This window comes from Chenopodium quinoa, unplaced genomic scaffold (genome assembly GCF_001683475.1).
Source record: "Chenopodium quinoa cultivar QQ74 unplaced genomic scaffold, ASM168347v1, whole genome shotgun sequence".
NCBI classification, from domain to species: Eukaryota; Viridiplantae; Streptophyta; class Magnoliopsida; order Caryophyllales; family Amaranthaceae; genus Chenopodium; species Chenopodium quinoa.
This window is the reverse complement of record NW_018742238.1, coordinates 1,167,902-1,184,015: the sequence shown is the minus strand read 5'-3', so window position 1 is coordinate 1,184,015 and position 16,114 is coordinate 1,167,902. Positions and strand designations below refer to the sequence as shown.

General features: G+C 37.3%; 1 protein-coding gene across 1 annotated transcript; it reads right to left on the bottom strand.

Annotated features, from left to right (window-relative positions):
- Nucleotides 1-11,129: 11,129 nt before the first annotated feature.
- LOC110735282 (L-aspartate oxidase, chloroplastic-like) lies at nt 11,130-15,285 on the bottom strand. Its single transcript, XM_021915462.1, has 5 exons — nt 14,402-15,285; nt 13,605-13,661; nt 13,446-13,526; nt 13,236-13,297; nt 11,130-13,141 (listed from the first exon to the last, which is right to left on the bottom strand). The coding sequence occupies exons 1-5, from the start codon at nt 14,669-14,671 to the stop codon at nt 12,919-12,921; spliced, it is 693 nt and encodes a 230-aa protein (XP_021771154.1). The 5' UTR covers nt 14,672-15,285; the 3' UTR covers nt 11,130-12,918.
- Nucleotides 15,286-16,114: the final 829 nt, after the last annotated feature.

Sequence of the window (16,114 nt, the reverse complement as noted above, 5' to 3'; positions counted from 1 at the left end):
AAACCGGTGAATGCTATATCAACTAGGAGTGGGAAAGTGTTGGAAGAGAGAGTCCCTAAGGAAAACAATGAGAAAGTGAACATGAGTGAGCCTCCCTTTAAAAGTGATTTTGAACAAGAGAGAGAGCAAAACCATGAGAATGAAAAGGAGAAAGAATGTGACAAACGAAGGGTTGATGAATGAAGATGTAAGAGGAAAGCGAAAGCTCAAAAGTGTTTGGCATTATAGTTCAAGATTGTGGCAACGTAGTTTGAAAATTGGTTGATGATTGATTTTGAAAAAGAGGCTTGATCACCCTTTGCTTCACGGTTAGGCTAAGCACCAATTTCCAAATTCCTCCACACCCTTACCCCCTAGCCATCGTTATAACCCTTTCAATGCCCTGTTGACCTAGGTTGGTTGAGTCACTAATCGGTGGAGGGAGCTGGAACTCAAGCATATGGAGAAGGCATGACTTGGTGAGATGTCGGGTTCCCCTATTTTGCAGTGTTTTATCTTTGTTCCGGCTCCTTCGAGGAGTCACTTGATGCTATCTCCAAGGGCGGATTTGAATCTAGATGAGGGAACGCGGTAAGATTGTATGGAATGCGGGGGGAGTGTTGCATGTTTGAGTTCTCTATGCTTAGCATAACTTATCCTTCAATCAACTTTCGGCATCCCCTTGCATGCTCACTTCTACTACTCAGAAAGTTTGACACTCATTCATGTTTGTTATCTCCAATAGCTCGATTTGGCTATGATTTGTGTTGGATTTGTTGTTTCTCTTTCCCTTGTTTTTGGTTTGTCTTGAACGCAATTTTGTAAGAGTTGTGGGGTATGCTCTCTGGAAACCCTCACGAGATCACAACTCGTCCTCATCGGCGACCTTGGGGTTTAAATGGCTTGTTGCTTTTGCTAAACGCAATTTCGGTTTTTCTTTTGTTCCTTGCATGTTTGAATAACTAATTCTTTCTCCCTTGTTCTTTTTCCTTTGCTTTGCTCGAGGGCGAGCAAAGGCTTAGCGTGGGGGAGTTTGATGAGTGACATTTATGTCACTCTTAGGGGTAGTATTTAGGTCTTTTTCCTCTTATTTTTCTTAGGTTTTTCCACCTCATTATCCTCTTATGGATTCTTTTTGTGTTGATGAAAAGTAATGCTTATTTTGATAATCTTTATGCATTATTTTATCATCCCCATGCTCTCGTGAACTTTGGTATCTTCTGCAGGTTCCGTGACGGTCCTATGCACGGTGGGAGGCCCCTTGGCCAAGCATGGAAGCCATGGACAAAGGCAAGAGGAGCAAAAGGGAAGGAGAGGAAGCAAGAAAAGGAAGTGCAAGAGGAGGTGTGGCCGAACCTCTGAAAGGTCCGGTCGAACCTTGGTGTGGTCAAACTTTTCAAAAGTTCGACCGAACCTCCAGGGTGCAGTGAAGGCAGTGTCAAACCTGTTTTCAGCAATTTTGCAGGAGTGGTCGAACCTCAAAAGTTCGACCAAACAAGGATCAGGGAGGTTCGACCGAACCTACACAGGGTTCGACCGAACCTACCCTGAGTCCGACCGAACTTACCCAGAGTTCGGTCGGACCTTTTCCCAATCTCAGCCAATTTTGTACGGACTGTTTAAGGTCCTTTTGAGATCGTTTAAAAAAAGAGGGGAGAAGGAGGATAGTAGCCTAGTTTTCAGAAACCTCTCTTAGTTTGAAACATTCCTTAGGATTAATTTAGCTTAGTTTTCATCAAATCAAATCATTGTATTAGTGAAATTCAAGAATTATTCTCAAAGTTGGGCAATTTGTATTCAACATTTGAAGCTTCAATTAGTAATTTCTCCAACCTTCTTCCTTTTAATTTCAGATTTCATTTGGTATTTGCATGTTATTTAAATCTTCTTAGTTCTTGGTAATTTGTTATTGGATGATAGTTATTTCAATTGTTAACCACTTTTCCCCAATTATTGAAGTATTTAGAACCCTAATTCTTGATTGCATGTTGATAAACATGAGTTGTGAGTAGTTTTCTTGCTAGGGGTTGGGTGAAGCTCGACCTTTTGGGTTAACTATGCAAATGTGGGAGAAGCATTGATGTTTGTATTGCAATTAAATTGATTATATGAGATTGCTTGTTAGTTCCTCATGATAGGTTTAGCTACCCTTGACTAAGGAGCTTGATAGTATGATATGCCTAATTTGACATGGAAGTGTAAATTGAGTACGTCATTACTTATTGTAATTTGATTATGTATCATCTATTTCTAAACTAATGAGGAATCTAAGTTTAGTAGTGTGAGTTGTTTTCTAATTGCATGAGGTTGATTTTACATATAGTCCTTGCTATATCTTGTCTATTTTACTCCCCGTTTGCCTATTTGCCTTGGTTGAGTGGATCTCATTCCCTAGTATCTTTAATTCATTGATTTAGAACCATAGTTTGTTTGTCTTCTTGACGAACCCCTATTCACCAATTGACTTCGAGTTAGCTTAAGTGTAAAGATCTTTGGCAATCATATCCTGTTCCTTGTGGACCGAACTCTTACTTGTCATTATGCTTGGTTTGTAAGGTGTTTGTTAATAAATGTGTTTGATTGAGTGTGGAATGTACGACCGTTCTAATGCCCATCAACTACCTGTACGGGAATCACCCACTTTGAGTCATAAATTGGATAGATAATACATGCATCAAGTAATTTCATAACCTCTTTCTTGAATACTTCCTGCATATTAGGATTCAACCTCCTCTGGGGTTGAATACATGGCTTGTGATTGTCCTCTAAGTGTATCCTATGCATACAAAAGTCAGGGCTAATACCCTTGAGATCATCAATACTATACCCAATTGCCCTTTTGTTGGTTCAAGGAACCTCTAGAAGTTAGGAAGTTTGTGGGTCATCAAGTGCAGTACTAATGATCATAGGGTGTAATTCCTGTTCATCTAAAAAAGCATATTTTAAATGAGAAGGGAGAGGTTTTAGCTCAGGTTTCTTAACCTCTGCAGGTTTCGATTCCTAAACTAATTTTACTACCTTCCTGCTCTCATTAGGGTCAAGTTGTTCAAGTGCGAGACCTTTCTCAATGGCATCCACCTCATTGCTCCAAATACCAGCATCACTTGCAGTAAAATCACCACAAAGCACTTCCTCCAAGGGATCCCTTGCAAGTACCTGTGGTAAGCTATCTTCACAAATAACATAAATAATATCAATCACATCAATACTACAACAATTTTCCTCTAACATATATAGGACCTTTCAAAACCCTCCCTAAATTAAAGGTAATATCATCATCCCCAACAGAGAGAGTGAGTTTTCCATAATAGCTCCTACAGTGTGGAGGAAAGGTCTAACTAATATTATGGAAATTTGAGTATCCTCAGCCATTTCTAAAATAACAAAATCAACAGGGATAAAAAATTTACCAACCCTAACAGGAACATCCTCTAGAATACCTAAGGGGTATTTAACAAAACGATCTTCCATTTGGAAGGTAATGTTAGTAACTTTTAAATCACCCATATTAAGCCTTGAACACATAGACAATGGCATTACACTAACACTAGCACCAAATCACATAATGCTTTATCAATGAAGACATTTCCAATATGACAAGGTATAGAAAAACTACCAAGGTCCTTTAACTTTGGTGGAGATTTATTTTGTAATAAAGCACTACATTCCTCTGTAAAAGCTACAATATCTACCTCATTAAAGGCTCTCTTCCTAGTCAAAATATCTTTCATAAATTTAGCATATGCAGGAATTTGTGTAATTAATTCTGTGAAATGGAATGTTACCTTCAAATTCTTCACTACCTCCAGGAACTTACCAAATTGTTTATCCAACTTACTCTTTAAATGTCTATTAGGGAATGGAAGTTTGATAATTGGTTTATGTACATCTTTGATCTTATCTTGAGTTGTAACCTTCTCTGGAGTTGTACCCTGCAATGTATCATCAGAGATATTAAGTGTTACCCTGGGCCCTGCAGGCTTAGTAACAACATCATTAGGTATAAACAGAATCAGGATTAGCAATTTTTTTTATAACAGGTTCATCATCCTTGGGCATAGAGGGCCCATCATATTGTGAACCACTTCTCAGGGTAATTGCATTAGCAGGATCTGTAGGTTGTACTGGCTGCGATGGTAGGGTGCCCTGGTGGCGAGTTTGTAGAGTAGGAAAGTTACGCGATTTGATTGTCTATGATTTTATTATGTGCTAGGATCGAATCAATTTGTGCATCCCTACTTTGCATCTGTTTCCGCATATTGGCTAACATCGTTTTAATTTCTGACACGGCAAGATCAGTATGTAGATGGAGGTGTAGTTTGTGGTTGGGTCCTCTAGTTAGGAGGTTGGTAGTATTTTTGCTGTGGTTGTTGTGGGGATTTTTGTTGTGGTTGTTGTGGAGGTGAAGGGTTTAGCACATTAGTACTCCGGTAGGAAAGATTTGGATGGTTCCAGAGACCAGGATTATAGGTGTTAGAGTATGGGTTATTTTGCCTATAGGCTTGGAAGGCATTAACTTGCTCCATGAAACTCCTACAATCTTGTGCCCAATGACCTACAATTCCACAATTTTCACAAAAATCATCATTAGTATTATTAACAGCAGAAACATTAGCTATGGAAGCAGGAATAGCAGTACTAATATTATCTAATTTCTGGCAACTAAAGGTTAATTGAGCTTGCACAAAGGATACAGAATCGACATTATGTTTCCCTTTGTTTGCAAAACCTCTAGGATTCCCATATTGGGAATTATGAATTGCCATCTCTTCAATAACTGTGCCTGCTACATCCTCTTGAAGATTCAAAAATCTTCCATTAGCTGTTGAGTCTAGGATTGATCTGGATGAATTTCCAAGTCCGTTGTAGAAGGCTTGGATTATCTGCCACTGTGCTAGCCCATGATGGGGGCATTCTCTCTACAAATCCTTAAATCTTTCCCAAGCTTCATATAAAGATTCATCAGCTTCTTGGGAAAAATTTTAGATCGAACTCCTTAACAAAGTTGTCCTCTCTATAGGGTAATATTTATTATAGAAATTCATAGCAAGAGAATTCCATTCAGTAATACCAAGGGCAGTCCTATTCAATGTATTATACCACAAATTAGCTTTACCACATAAAGAAAAGGGAAAAAGAATCTCCCTGATTTGGTCCTGCGTGACCTCAGCTTGTCTAATAGTGTTGCAATATAAGCAAAAATCTAAAATATGAAGATTTGGATCTTCACCCTTAGCTCCGCTGAATTGCTTCCTTTCAATCATAGTGATAAACTAGGGTTTAATCTCGAATTGTACTCCTTCGAGATTTGGTGTAGGAGCAAGGTGTAGAAAATCACCAAGGGATGGCTGCGAATAATCGCTGAGCTTGCGAGGTGGAGGTGGTGGTGGATTTGCCATCTCTGATTCTGGTTCTGAAAAAACTTTTGTGGCGCTAGAATCATATGGGGGTTCCAAAGGTGTATTACCCGTGGAAGTGGCTCGTACTTGTCTGAAAAGATTCTTCTGTCTATGAAAAGAACGTTCGATTTCAAGATCGAATGGAATGTAACCTAATCTAAAACTCCTGGGCATAAACACAAAACGAAACAAACAAATATGAGAAACTGCCTCAAAGAACTTAATTTCTTTGAGACGAAAGAGAATAATCTAGACTACAGGAATAATCAGAAATAAAAATAAAACCGTTTCCCTGGCAACGGCGCCAAAATTTGATAGGCTAAAGTCGTATCACCTAATCAAAAGAATTACCTAAATCCTCTAACTAAAGTAGATAGGGAAGTAGGGTCGAATCCACAGGGAAACAAGTCTTTCTATTCCTATATAATTAATATAATCTAAACTATTAAGTAACAAATTAATTTTATGAGAATTAAACTAAGGGAAAATAAATAAACTAAAGCAAATTAAACTAGGGAGAAATCAATAAATCAAATACTAGGGTATAGGCTCACCAATAAATAATATTCCAGGGTGAAACACAACAATCAATTATCAATGCATCAATTAATCAGATCATAAAGGGATTTCGCTATGTATTACAATCGCAAAATTAATCTACCGGTATTAAATCGCATCTCTCAAATCTTGACTTAACCATTTATAAATTAACCTGCCTACTGAAACTAAGCCTAAACATCAATTCTCATCTCTTGTATCTCAAATTAATATTGCATAACTCATACAATTAAACCTGGCCAAATCTAATTGTATAGCATTAAATCAATCAATAGGAAATCAATCAAAGCATTGAAAATCAACAATAATAAATCACCCCTTCATAATATTTATGGATCCCCATGAACCCTAGAAATAAAACTAGTCACAAATAATTAAATCTAAACAAAGAAAAGCAATAAAACAAGACATGATAAAACAAAGCAATTAAATTACTGAAAGTAAAAGGGAAAGAAATCGTTACCAAAATAATCGGAAATATGAAATTGCATAAACCAAAATTGTTGAGAGAACAAGAGTATTAATCAAAAGCTTAAAACTAAAATCTGGAAATTAACTAATGAAAAGACGTAATCAAATCTCGCTTAGCAAAGCGTATTTATACTTAAGCTAGAAATCTTATACTTAAACGATGTAAAAATCTTCATTAAGCTCCTCAGAAACACGCGCTCTGTGGGGCGCCATCTTGCCCGGCCGGGCCCGCCTTCGACTAGTGAACTCTCTCTCGCGCCTCAGGGCGAGGAGTCTTTCCTTCCTATCTTCCTCGCCCGGCTAGGCGCGCCTCGGAGTGAGGGCTTCCCTGGTCGAGCGAGCATCCGGGAAACTTAGACTTCTTCGATTGGGTTGTTTTCTCGGCTCAATCTGGATTTCCTCTTTGGGTCCTTAACACTCGGTCCATTGCCTCGGTCTCTTCTTCTTCACCGAGCCCTCAATCACCGGTTTGATTACTCCAACACGGTCTTGGGCTACGGAATATGGTCATATGAATGCGATCCTACTCCAATGCTCGTAGTGGCTCAAATAAGTCCGGGAAAATGCTCCAAATCCGCAATTTCCTATAAAATAATACCAAGACTACGAAAACACTAGAAAACGCATATTAGTAATAAAAGTGGCTCCATAGAGCCAAAAATACTCCTAAATATACCAAGGGATGGGGGTAAAACACTATATAAAATATACATATCAGTCCCCCTTTGTGAACTAAAGCGACATACCAAACATTCAGTCTTACTCCGACTTATCTTGAACCCTCTAGATTCCAACCTTTGCTTCCATTGCTCCAAATTAGCGTTAACCTCATCTTTAGTTTCATCCACCAAAACGATATCATCCGCAAACAATACATTTGTTGACACATCCCAATACATATCCTTAATTGGACCACATACCTTCGTGGAATACCTTTCTTCAACATTGCCCGGATTTAGTTTAATATACAGAAGAGATTAGTTGACCAAATAGGAAGGAATATACATTCATAAATAGAAATCCACCCATGACTTTTATGTTCAATAACATAAATATTACGAAGTATATTTTTCATATAATATAAAAATTGTGCGATGCATCATTAGGATCCAAAAACTAGAGTATTAAATGAAAACAAATAAATAAATAAGGTTAATGGGTGTGTGTACAATGAGTGAGTTTTTGAGAGAGTGTATATGGTACATATGGATATACTACTTGATATTTTTTTAACGTAAAATATGGACACATCACATGCCATACATGCATGACACCAACGCAAAATATGTGTGTGTGGAGGCGTGTTGTGTGCGAATGCACCCAAAATTGTTTGATATTGTCAAGACGAGTAGTTTTTATAAACAAGATTTGACTCTATATTTGTTTGATACTCCATATAAAGGGTATTCCGTGTATGTTATAAATATATGAACGGTATTATAAGTTAAGAGGATTGTTGGTTGTTGAGTATATGCTTTAACTTCATTATTTCAATATTAAAGTTAAGATTTTAGAAATTAAAAAATTATATTATTTAATTTTTTTTCATTTGCAAAAGCTACATATTTAATACACGCATATATCTTGTAACTTTACACATCAAAAATTCATATATTGGACCTTATGAAATCTGATTTATTTGGATTTAAAAAAAAAGAGTCATGTTGCATTATCATGACAATAACAAGATTAATATAGCATGACAATTGAGTTGTGAATGCTAAGCTTTAATTGAACAAGTTATAAAATTATAAAACGATAAAGGTTTGAAACAGAAAACTTTCAATTTTATTCATACATTTCCCGTACGAAATGTGTAAATTTTAGCATCCATAGAAACAAAGCAACATTATTCTTAACATTATTTGTATGGATTAGTTTTGGGCCCTTTTGGCAATCTCTGGGTTAATCTCCTTCATCTTCACATTACATAAGACCAAAATACCCTGCGCCTCTTCCATTGACAAATCTTCCATTTTCATTGTCCCTCGTATGAGTAAAGTGCACAATATTTCTATCCTGACTCTCACAAGATCGCTCATAAGGTTTTGAACGTTAGCGTTTGCCTCAGACATGGTTGTTCTGAATTAGAGTGTTTGTAAGAAGGATGTGATTTGAGATTCACTTAAATATATTAGCCTATTTATAGAGGTTCAATTGATGTTAGGAAACTATTTGAATATTTTATATTGTCATGACATTTTCAATGTAACAAATGTAAAAAAAAAAATAAAAAAATAAAAAATAAATAAATAAATAAATAAATAATTGTTGTAAAATTTCCCTAAATTGCTCAACAATATGTTGGAAAAATATCATTATGGATTTCTTACCAAAATTTTAATATCATCAGTTACAGGAAACGTGTAAGACTACATACCTTTTTTCATAAATTGATGTAACGAAATTATGTATATTGATTAAAACTTATTTTTCCTATAATACGCGCAATAGAAAAAAAAAAAAAAAAAAAAAAATTCTAGTTAGTCTCCCCATCCTTTTTTTTTCTCTGCCATGTCTTAAACCTTAAGGTTTTTTGTTTTAGGATTTTTGTTGTGTCCCATGGGAGAGTTACAACACCAAGACTAGTTCGCTTGACACCTTGTACCAAAAACAAATGGAAGCTTCGGTTGTTCAGAAATCCGCCTCCAACGATCAAGATGGTACCGGACGAGTAGATAAACAGAAAGTAAAAGTGGAAAGTAAAAGGTCGTTTTCTTGGTTTTCGAGAAAGTGTATTAAATGATGTTGTAATAATTGATGAATAGTGAATCCTATCCTACTGTCATAAATGTGCACTATTTATAAGAGTGTAGGATTACGTACCCCCTTAGGTCATTTTAACCTAGGTAAATGAGATGCGTTGTTTTTACGGCTCCTCGGAATTTGGGCCTAAGAGATGTCATTTCCTCAATGACGATGGGTGCCACGTGTCATGCCCTGGTTGGCTCAAATCATTTTGAGTGTGGGCCTAGGGTGACACGTGTCACCTTTTGATTGGGCCACATGTCTAGGGTAATTTTTACCCTAAACATTTGCCCCTTATAGGGGTGACATGGTTGTGCACGTGGCACTTGTAACACTTGTTAGGCGCGTGGCTAGGGGACACTTATTTTAACCGTTTACCTTCCTCTGATTTTACTGATCTGCTTGGTTTTGCCTCTCTATAAATATGAGTTTTCAACCCCCTCCCCCTACTTCTTACATTTTCAAAAAGTCTAAAGAGAGAATTTGAGAGCTTTTGTAGAGAGATTCTTGACTGAGCCACCGTCTGTGATCGCCGCTTGTTAATAGTCGTCTAACACTTCACAAATTCCAAGCTTATTTATTTTTCAAGGTGATCGTCTCTCTCCATTTTTTTTTTTCTATATTGTATCTTTCGTCTATGACATTTTCCTTTGCATTATTTCAAATAGTTTTACAAACACACACGACACGGCCTAGGATAGCTGTTAGCCGGTTTCTAGGGATTTTTGGGAGGTGAGAGTCGGGGTGGGGGAGGAGGAGATGAGCTGGTCGCCGACATCGGGGGAGTGGGTCTCTATATTGACAGGAGAACGGTGTGGCGCCGGCGGATGGTAGGGGGCTGGCTACTAATGGACCGGTGAGGGAGGGTGGTATGGTTTTTTTTTTTAAATAATTTAATTATTAAAAAATTGAAAAAAAACCATAGTTAATAAATTTAACAGTAATTTTTCTGTGTGACTGGCCATACTGTGTGGCAGGGGTTTACTTATTCAAGGGTTACTTGTAGGGGTTACTTATTCAGGGGTTACTTATTGTAGGGGTTACTTACTTAGGGGTTACTTGTAGGGGTTACTTATCCAAGGGTTACTTATAGGAATTACTTGTAGGGGTTATTTAATCAAACGATTAGCGCGTTTTCTGTGTGAGAGTAACCTCTGACCGACCAGGTAACCCTTGAATAAGTAACCCCTATAATTTACCCCTGACCAAACGAGTAACCCCTGAATAAGTAACCCTACAAGTAACCCCTGACGAAACGGTAACCCTCTATAAGTAACCCCAGTCACACGGTGTGGCCAGCCACATACAAAAAATTGTGTAATTTTAATGAAAACATTTATTCTCTTTGGTAATCAATAATATAAGGTTGTCAAAGATAATAGATTTTTTGCAATTCACCAAAGAGAAATATAAAAAGTTTGATATGTGTCAACTATATGTAATACAATATACATGTATATTCACACAATTCGTAAATTTATATATTATTTATGTTTCAGGTTATTTGCAACGATTAGGCATTTTCTACTCGCACTTTATATCAAATCGTTACAAATAATATGAAAATAGAGGTAGTATAATTTAATATAATTTATTTCGTTTCATATCTTATTAACTAAATTATATTTGAACTCTAATATTCATGCATTGCATAGGCTTAAAATTAGTATATATATTAGAAAAAATTGCCGGGAATAATCCGACCTTTGCCTCGTTCACCCAAAATTATCACACCTTTTGATTATTTTTTAATAATCCGACCTTTATACCCAATCCGTTAAAATGGCCTCAACCGGTCATGTAACTTGTTATAACAAGTTACTTAACTCGTGTCGACCTATGATTTGTCAAAAAATAAAAATAAAATAATTTTTTTAAAAAAAAAGATAAATATTTTTACAGAATAAAAAAATTAATTATTTACAAAACCACCCACAACCCAAGCGGACTTTCCCTGCTGCCTAACTCCCCTACGTCGTGGCTCTGGCCGCCAAGACCCCTAACCCTAGCGCTTGCACCGGCGTTGGCACCGCGACTGATCCCCCTCCCATAAACCACCAACCCGCCTCCCTCACACAAGAAAACCCAGGCAGCGCCGCTTTAAGCATTGGCGAGCCATAAAACAATTCCCCGCCCTCGAAAACCCCATATCCATCTCGACTCCGACACCTGTCCCCTTCCCCCTTCTGATTCCGCTGGCCGATTGCCTGACTCCCCTACACCATGGGATTCAGACCCCTCTTCCTTCAACAACCCCATTTTTTGGGATCTGGGTTGGTGGGATTTTGAATGGGCTTAGCGTTGGTGGGGTTTCGAAGGAGTTTTGGGGTTGGTTGGGGTGGTTCTGATCGGTGCGGTCGATTTTGGTCTGGGAATGGCGTTTTAGTCTGGTGGGGATGGTGGTGGCTGAAGTGGTGTGTCTTAGGTGGTGCCCGTGGTGGTGGTTTGTTTTTTTAATTAAATTTTACTTTTTTTAACTTTGATTAATTTTTCGTTATTTTTTTATTTTTTTTACCAATCACGTGGTGACATGTGTAAATTAAACTTTAAAAAAAATAAAATTACCTACTCACAGGTTACAGGTCACTTGGGGCCATTTTAAGAAGATTGGCATTAATAGTAGGATTATTTTGGGCGGATGAGACAAAGGTCGGATTTTAACTGGTAATTTTTCCTATATATTAATAAAAACATTGGAAATTCTCTGTACAATCATGTAAATATACTTTCGTAAAAAAAGTGTAATAATTTTCTTAACGAAATACATTTTTGTTTCGTACTAAATTATTTTTATTTTGTAAGTCATTAAAAAAGTGTATTTATATGTTTTTTTAATAATTTATATAAATGAATTTATTTACATTTGATTTGAACCCACTTGTAAAAAATCCTAGATTTGTCACTGCCTCACAAAATTACATATAAGCTCTTCATCAATTATCACCTACCAAATGAGCCATAAGAGTTAATACTATAGGCAGATTGACTGCTGATGAAGTTGCCTCGAACTCCATGTAGTGTTGATGTGTGAGGAAGGCCAAATAATGGTTGGGAGCCTTTTGCTTTCCACTAGATGAGGGAAATTAGTGGTATAGTGAAGGCCAAGGCTTTCAGTTCTTGATAAAACACTGCTAACTACCAAGTTGGCACAACAAAAGAGGTTCCTCATTTCACAAGCTTCAAGTCCAACCATTGTTGGCTTCCATCCATATTGAAACAAGTATTCCTCCCATTTAACTTCCAATCTGGCGATTTTCTGCTCTGCAGTCGTTAGTCTAGCTGTGGACCTTACAATTCCAACATATGTCCACATAATGGCTTGCAGTTCTTTCCTAATTTCTTTTGTCTTAGTTATGAGTTTTCCAAGTACATCATCACCAAGTGATGTAGCAACCATTGGTTTTTCCCACCTATCAGAAGCATTTAAATTGAGTTTTGAGTTACACATATGGTCTATTGCAGGCTGCACAGCTCTTCTTGCAAAAACTAAGGCTTCAAGTAATGAATTACTTGCGAGCCGATTAGCTCCATGCAAGCCTGTGCAAGCAACCTCTCCTGCAACGTAGAGGCCTGTCACATTTGTTTTCCCTTGGAGCCCAGCTCGAACTCCTCCACACATGTAATGAGCAGCAGGGACCACAGGAATTGGGTGTCGTGTTATGTCAAGGCCAAACTTGAGACATTCAGCTGCAATGTTAGGAAAATGAGAGAGGATTTCATCCTGTGGTTTGTGACTAATGTCAAGGAGAACATATTTCTCATTTCACTTTTTTAATTGATCATCTATACTTCTTGCAACCACATCTCTCGGTGCAAGCTCCATTCTCTCATCATACAGAGGCATAAATCTTTCCATGTCCGAATTGTAAAGGATCCCTCCATCTCCCCTCACAGCTTCTGTTATAAGAAATGCATTTTCTCGGGCCTTCACTGGTGATACAGGAAGGCCTTCATCTGCTAAGGCTGTTGGGTGAAACTGAACAAACCTTGGTAAAAAAAAAAAAAAAAAGAACTACAAATTAGTATAATCAGATAAAATATTCAATGTCAAAAAGTGGAAGCGACATCAGAATTTCTTACTCCATATTTGTGATTATGGCTTGGGCTCGATGGGCCATAGCAACTCCGTATCCAGTTGCTACCTACATTTATTTTTATCCTTAGTCAGATGAAAGAAATTGTCTATAAAGATAAGATCAAGTATATCATATAACACAAGCAGTAAAAGAGACTATGCCTTCCAAAAAATGGATCCCCTTATGAAGGATATAACTGTAAAGCAACTAATACCAGAGGATTTGTCGTGGTTGGGTAGATATGACCAGCACCACCAGATGCAAGTAAAGTCACTTTTGATAGAAATCGCACCACCTGGTATTGGTAAGGATAATCAATAACAAGGATGAACTACTCTCAATACAAAAAGTGAGCATATTAAATTTCAATTACCTCCAGTGTTTCAGTATTTAAAGTGTCAGCACCATGACAAGCAGTGTTGGAACCATCCTGAAAGAACAACTACTCATTAGTCTAGTTTCAGACATTTTCTTTATTTTATATTCTATATAAGAAGTGCTTTTGTTAAGAATATGAGTGGATAATAGTATACATAGTATAATATATTAGACATCTGACTATTCAAAATGAAGTACGGTTTTAACTTTTCACAAGACTGCTGTGCATAACACCTTTTATAAAGTTCACAAGCAACGACACTCAATGGTGAAAGCTAAACTAAAAGTTATGCCCCACATAAAGTTTGCAACTCTATCAGTTCTAGCCTGCTTAAATTGAATATTTTCTTATTTGTTTGTGCATGTTGGAGGTTAAGGGTGGGGATGAGCGGGGCGGAGGGTGGAAGTTCCATTGTATGTCTGTGTAGCAATGTGCGCAAATGTATCCAAAACTCCAAACCACCAACAGTTAGTTCACTTTCATCCTTAATTCCTTTCTGAAAAAACCTGTAAGTACATTTCTATTAATTAAACCCCTTAGTGAAAAGTGAAACTATGTCCACCAAAATGACCACAATTTTAGCCAAAGATTTTGCAATTTTAGGTAATAATATCATCAGACTGAGTTAATGGATGACATAGATTCACATAATGCAATCATTATGAGCCAAGAGACAGGCAGTGTAATAAAGAACAATCCAATTTAAAATAACTTCTTATGGTTCTTTCATCTAGGAATTAGGATGCTAAACCAAAAGGGTAGTGAACGGAAAGACAAATGCAGAATTTAACCTGGGAAGTCAATAGATCGATAGCAAAATGGTGTTGAAACAAGAAAATGTTAGGGTCCCTGACAGCCGCTTCTAATAGTGCCCTCTCTATTTCCCTTCCAGTCATATCAGCCGCATGAACAATTCTGCGATGGGAATGCCCACCCTCCCTAGCTAGGTGCAGATTTCCATCACCGTTATGATCAAAGGATGCTCCGATTGCAATAAGTTCTCTAATTCTTTCTGGGCCTTCAGTGCATACCACCTGAACAAAACCAAACAAGTTTAGCATAAGCTCAATAATGACCTTAAGAGTTCATACTTCATAGTATTGGAAACTACAGAAAATTACTAGTTAATCCATTACAGACAAGGAAGGAAAAATGTTTTGTCTGCAACAAGAACATAAAAACATCGATATGAACTATGGGCTATTTAATGGCTTCATGATGATCATAAATATTAGAAAACATGTGAGCATCTGCAGGAACTTTTTAAAAATGAAGTTATGAACTATAGCCTTCACAGATCACAGGTAATATTGTTGAGGCAATAATACAACCGTAAGGAAAACAACGAAAGATGGCAAAAGACTTTTCATGTCCCTTAATCAGGCCTGCACTACTTGAACAATATTCTTCCTCCAAGGTTCTCGTGATACTTGAGTTTAAAAAAAGCTGTCTGTACCAATTTAAAATGAAATGACTTCATGTAAACAGTTTGATTCCAACGAGCTGAAAATAAAAGAGAGCCAGAAATTTATGGTAGATATTCAAGTATTCAAGTACTGAACTGACACAATACATATATATTGTTTACAGCCAACGACTTTAATGCCAAAAAAATGAAAATATAATAGAGAAAGGCGATACACACGGAGAAAAATTAGATAGCAACTGCTCTGTGTCCAAGTTCACCATTTTTATCTCTTCTTTCACTGTTTGGCTCCTTTAAACTGTATCCTTGATCCCCGGTCAGCTAAAGTTTGATTGACTAATTAATAATTACTAAGAGGTGAATCACGTGACCTGCTGATTAATCTTGTTTGATCTATTTGGTTATGTTGACCTTGGGAGACAATGGTGTCTGTGAAGCTGTGAACTAAAAAGGCTTTGAATAGTCATAGTGTTTCGGGGTTTTCTGATGTCCTGCGGGAGAGTTACAATTCCGGGACTGGTATCCTTGCGCCTGTACCTGCAAAACAACGGAGACTCCTTGTGGTTGGAGTTCCGCCTCCGACGATCAAGTTAGTACTTGTTTGAGGAGTGAATAGTGCGGAAAAGTAAAGGTTGGAAGATCAGGTTCCCCTAAGTGAGGAGTTATCTAGGAGTTTAGGTTCTCTAGGTGAGTGTAATTAATTGCTTAACCCCCTTTAATGAGGATTAATGAGAGTATTTATATGCCTTGGGAAGCGTGTCAATCCTAGGTTTAGGTCAACCTAGGGCTGATTGGGATTTCTTCCGAAGACTGGGCCTTGGTGGTCGTTTTTGCCCATTTGGCATAGGGGAGGCCACATGGCGTGGCACAACTGGTCCAAGGTGGACTAATCTTCGCTTATTTATGGATCCTTACAAACCCTAAAAATAAAACTACTCGTGCATATTTAAATCTAAACTAAGCAAAGCAATTAAAGAAAATATAATTAAATCAAGCAATTAAATTACTGAAAGTAAAAAGGAGATGAAATCGTTACCAAGATAAACGAAAGTAAAGAATTGCATAAACCAAAAGTATG

What these genes read in the sequence shown, in the direction of transcription:
- LOC110735282 (XM_021915462.1), bottom strand. Translation starts at nt 14,671, where the DNA reads ATGCTAAACTTGTTTGGTTTTGTTCAGGTGGTATGCACTGAAGGCCCA. An exon ending in TAAATACTGAAACACTGGAG is followed by an intron (nt 13,527 to 13,604) that starts GTAATTGAAATT and finishes TACCAATACCAG; the next exon opens with GTGGTGCGATTTCTATCAAA. An exon ending in GCCATAATCACAAATATGGA is followed by an intron (nt 13,142 to 13,235) that starts GTAAGAAATTCT and finishes TTTTTTACCAAG; the next exon opens with GTTTGTTCAGTTTCACCCAA.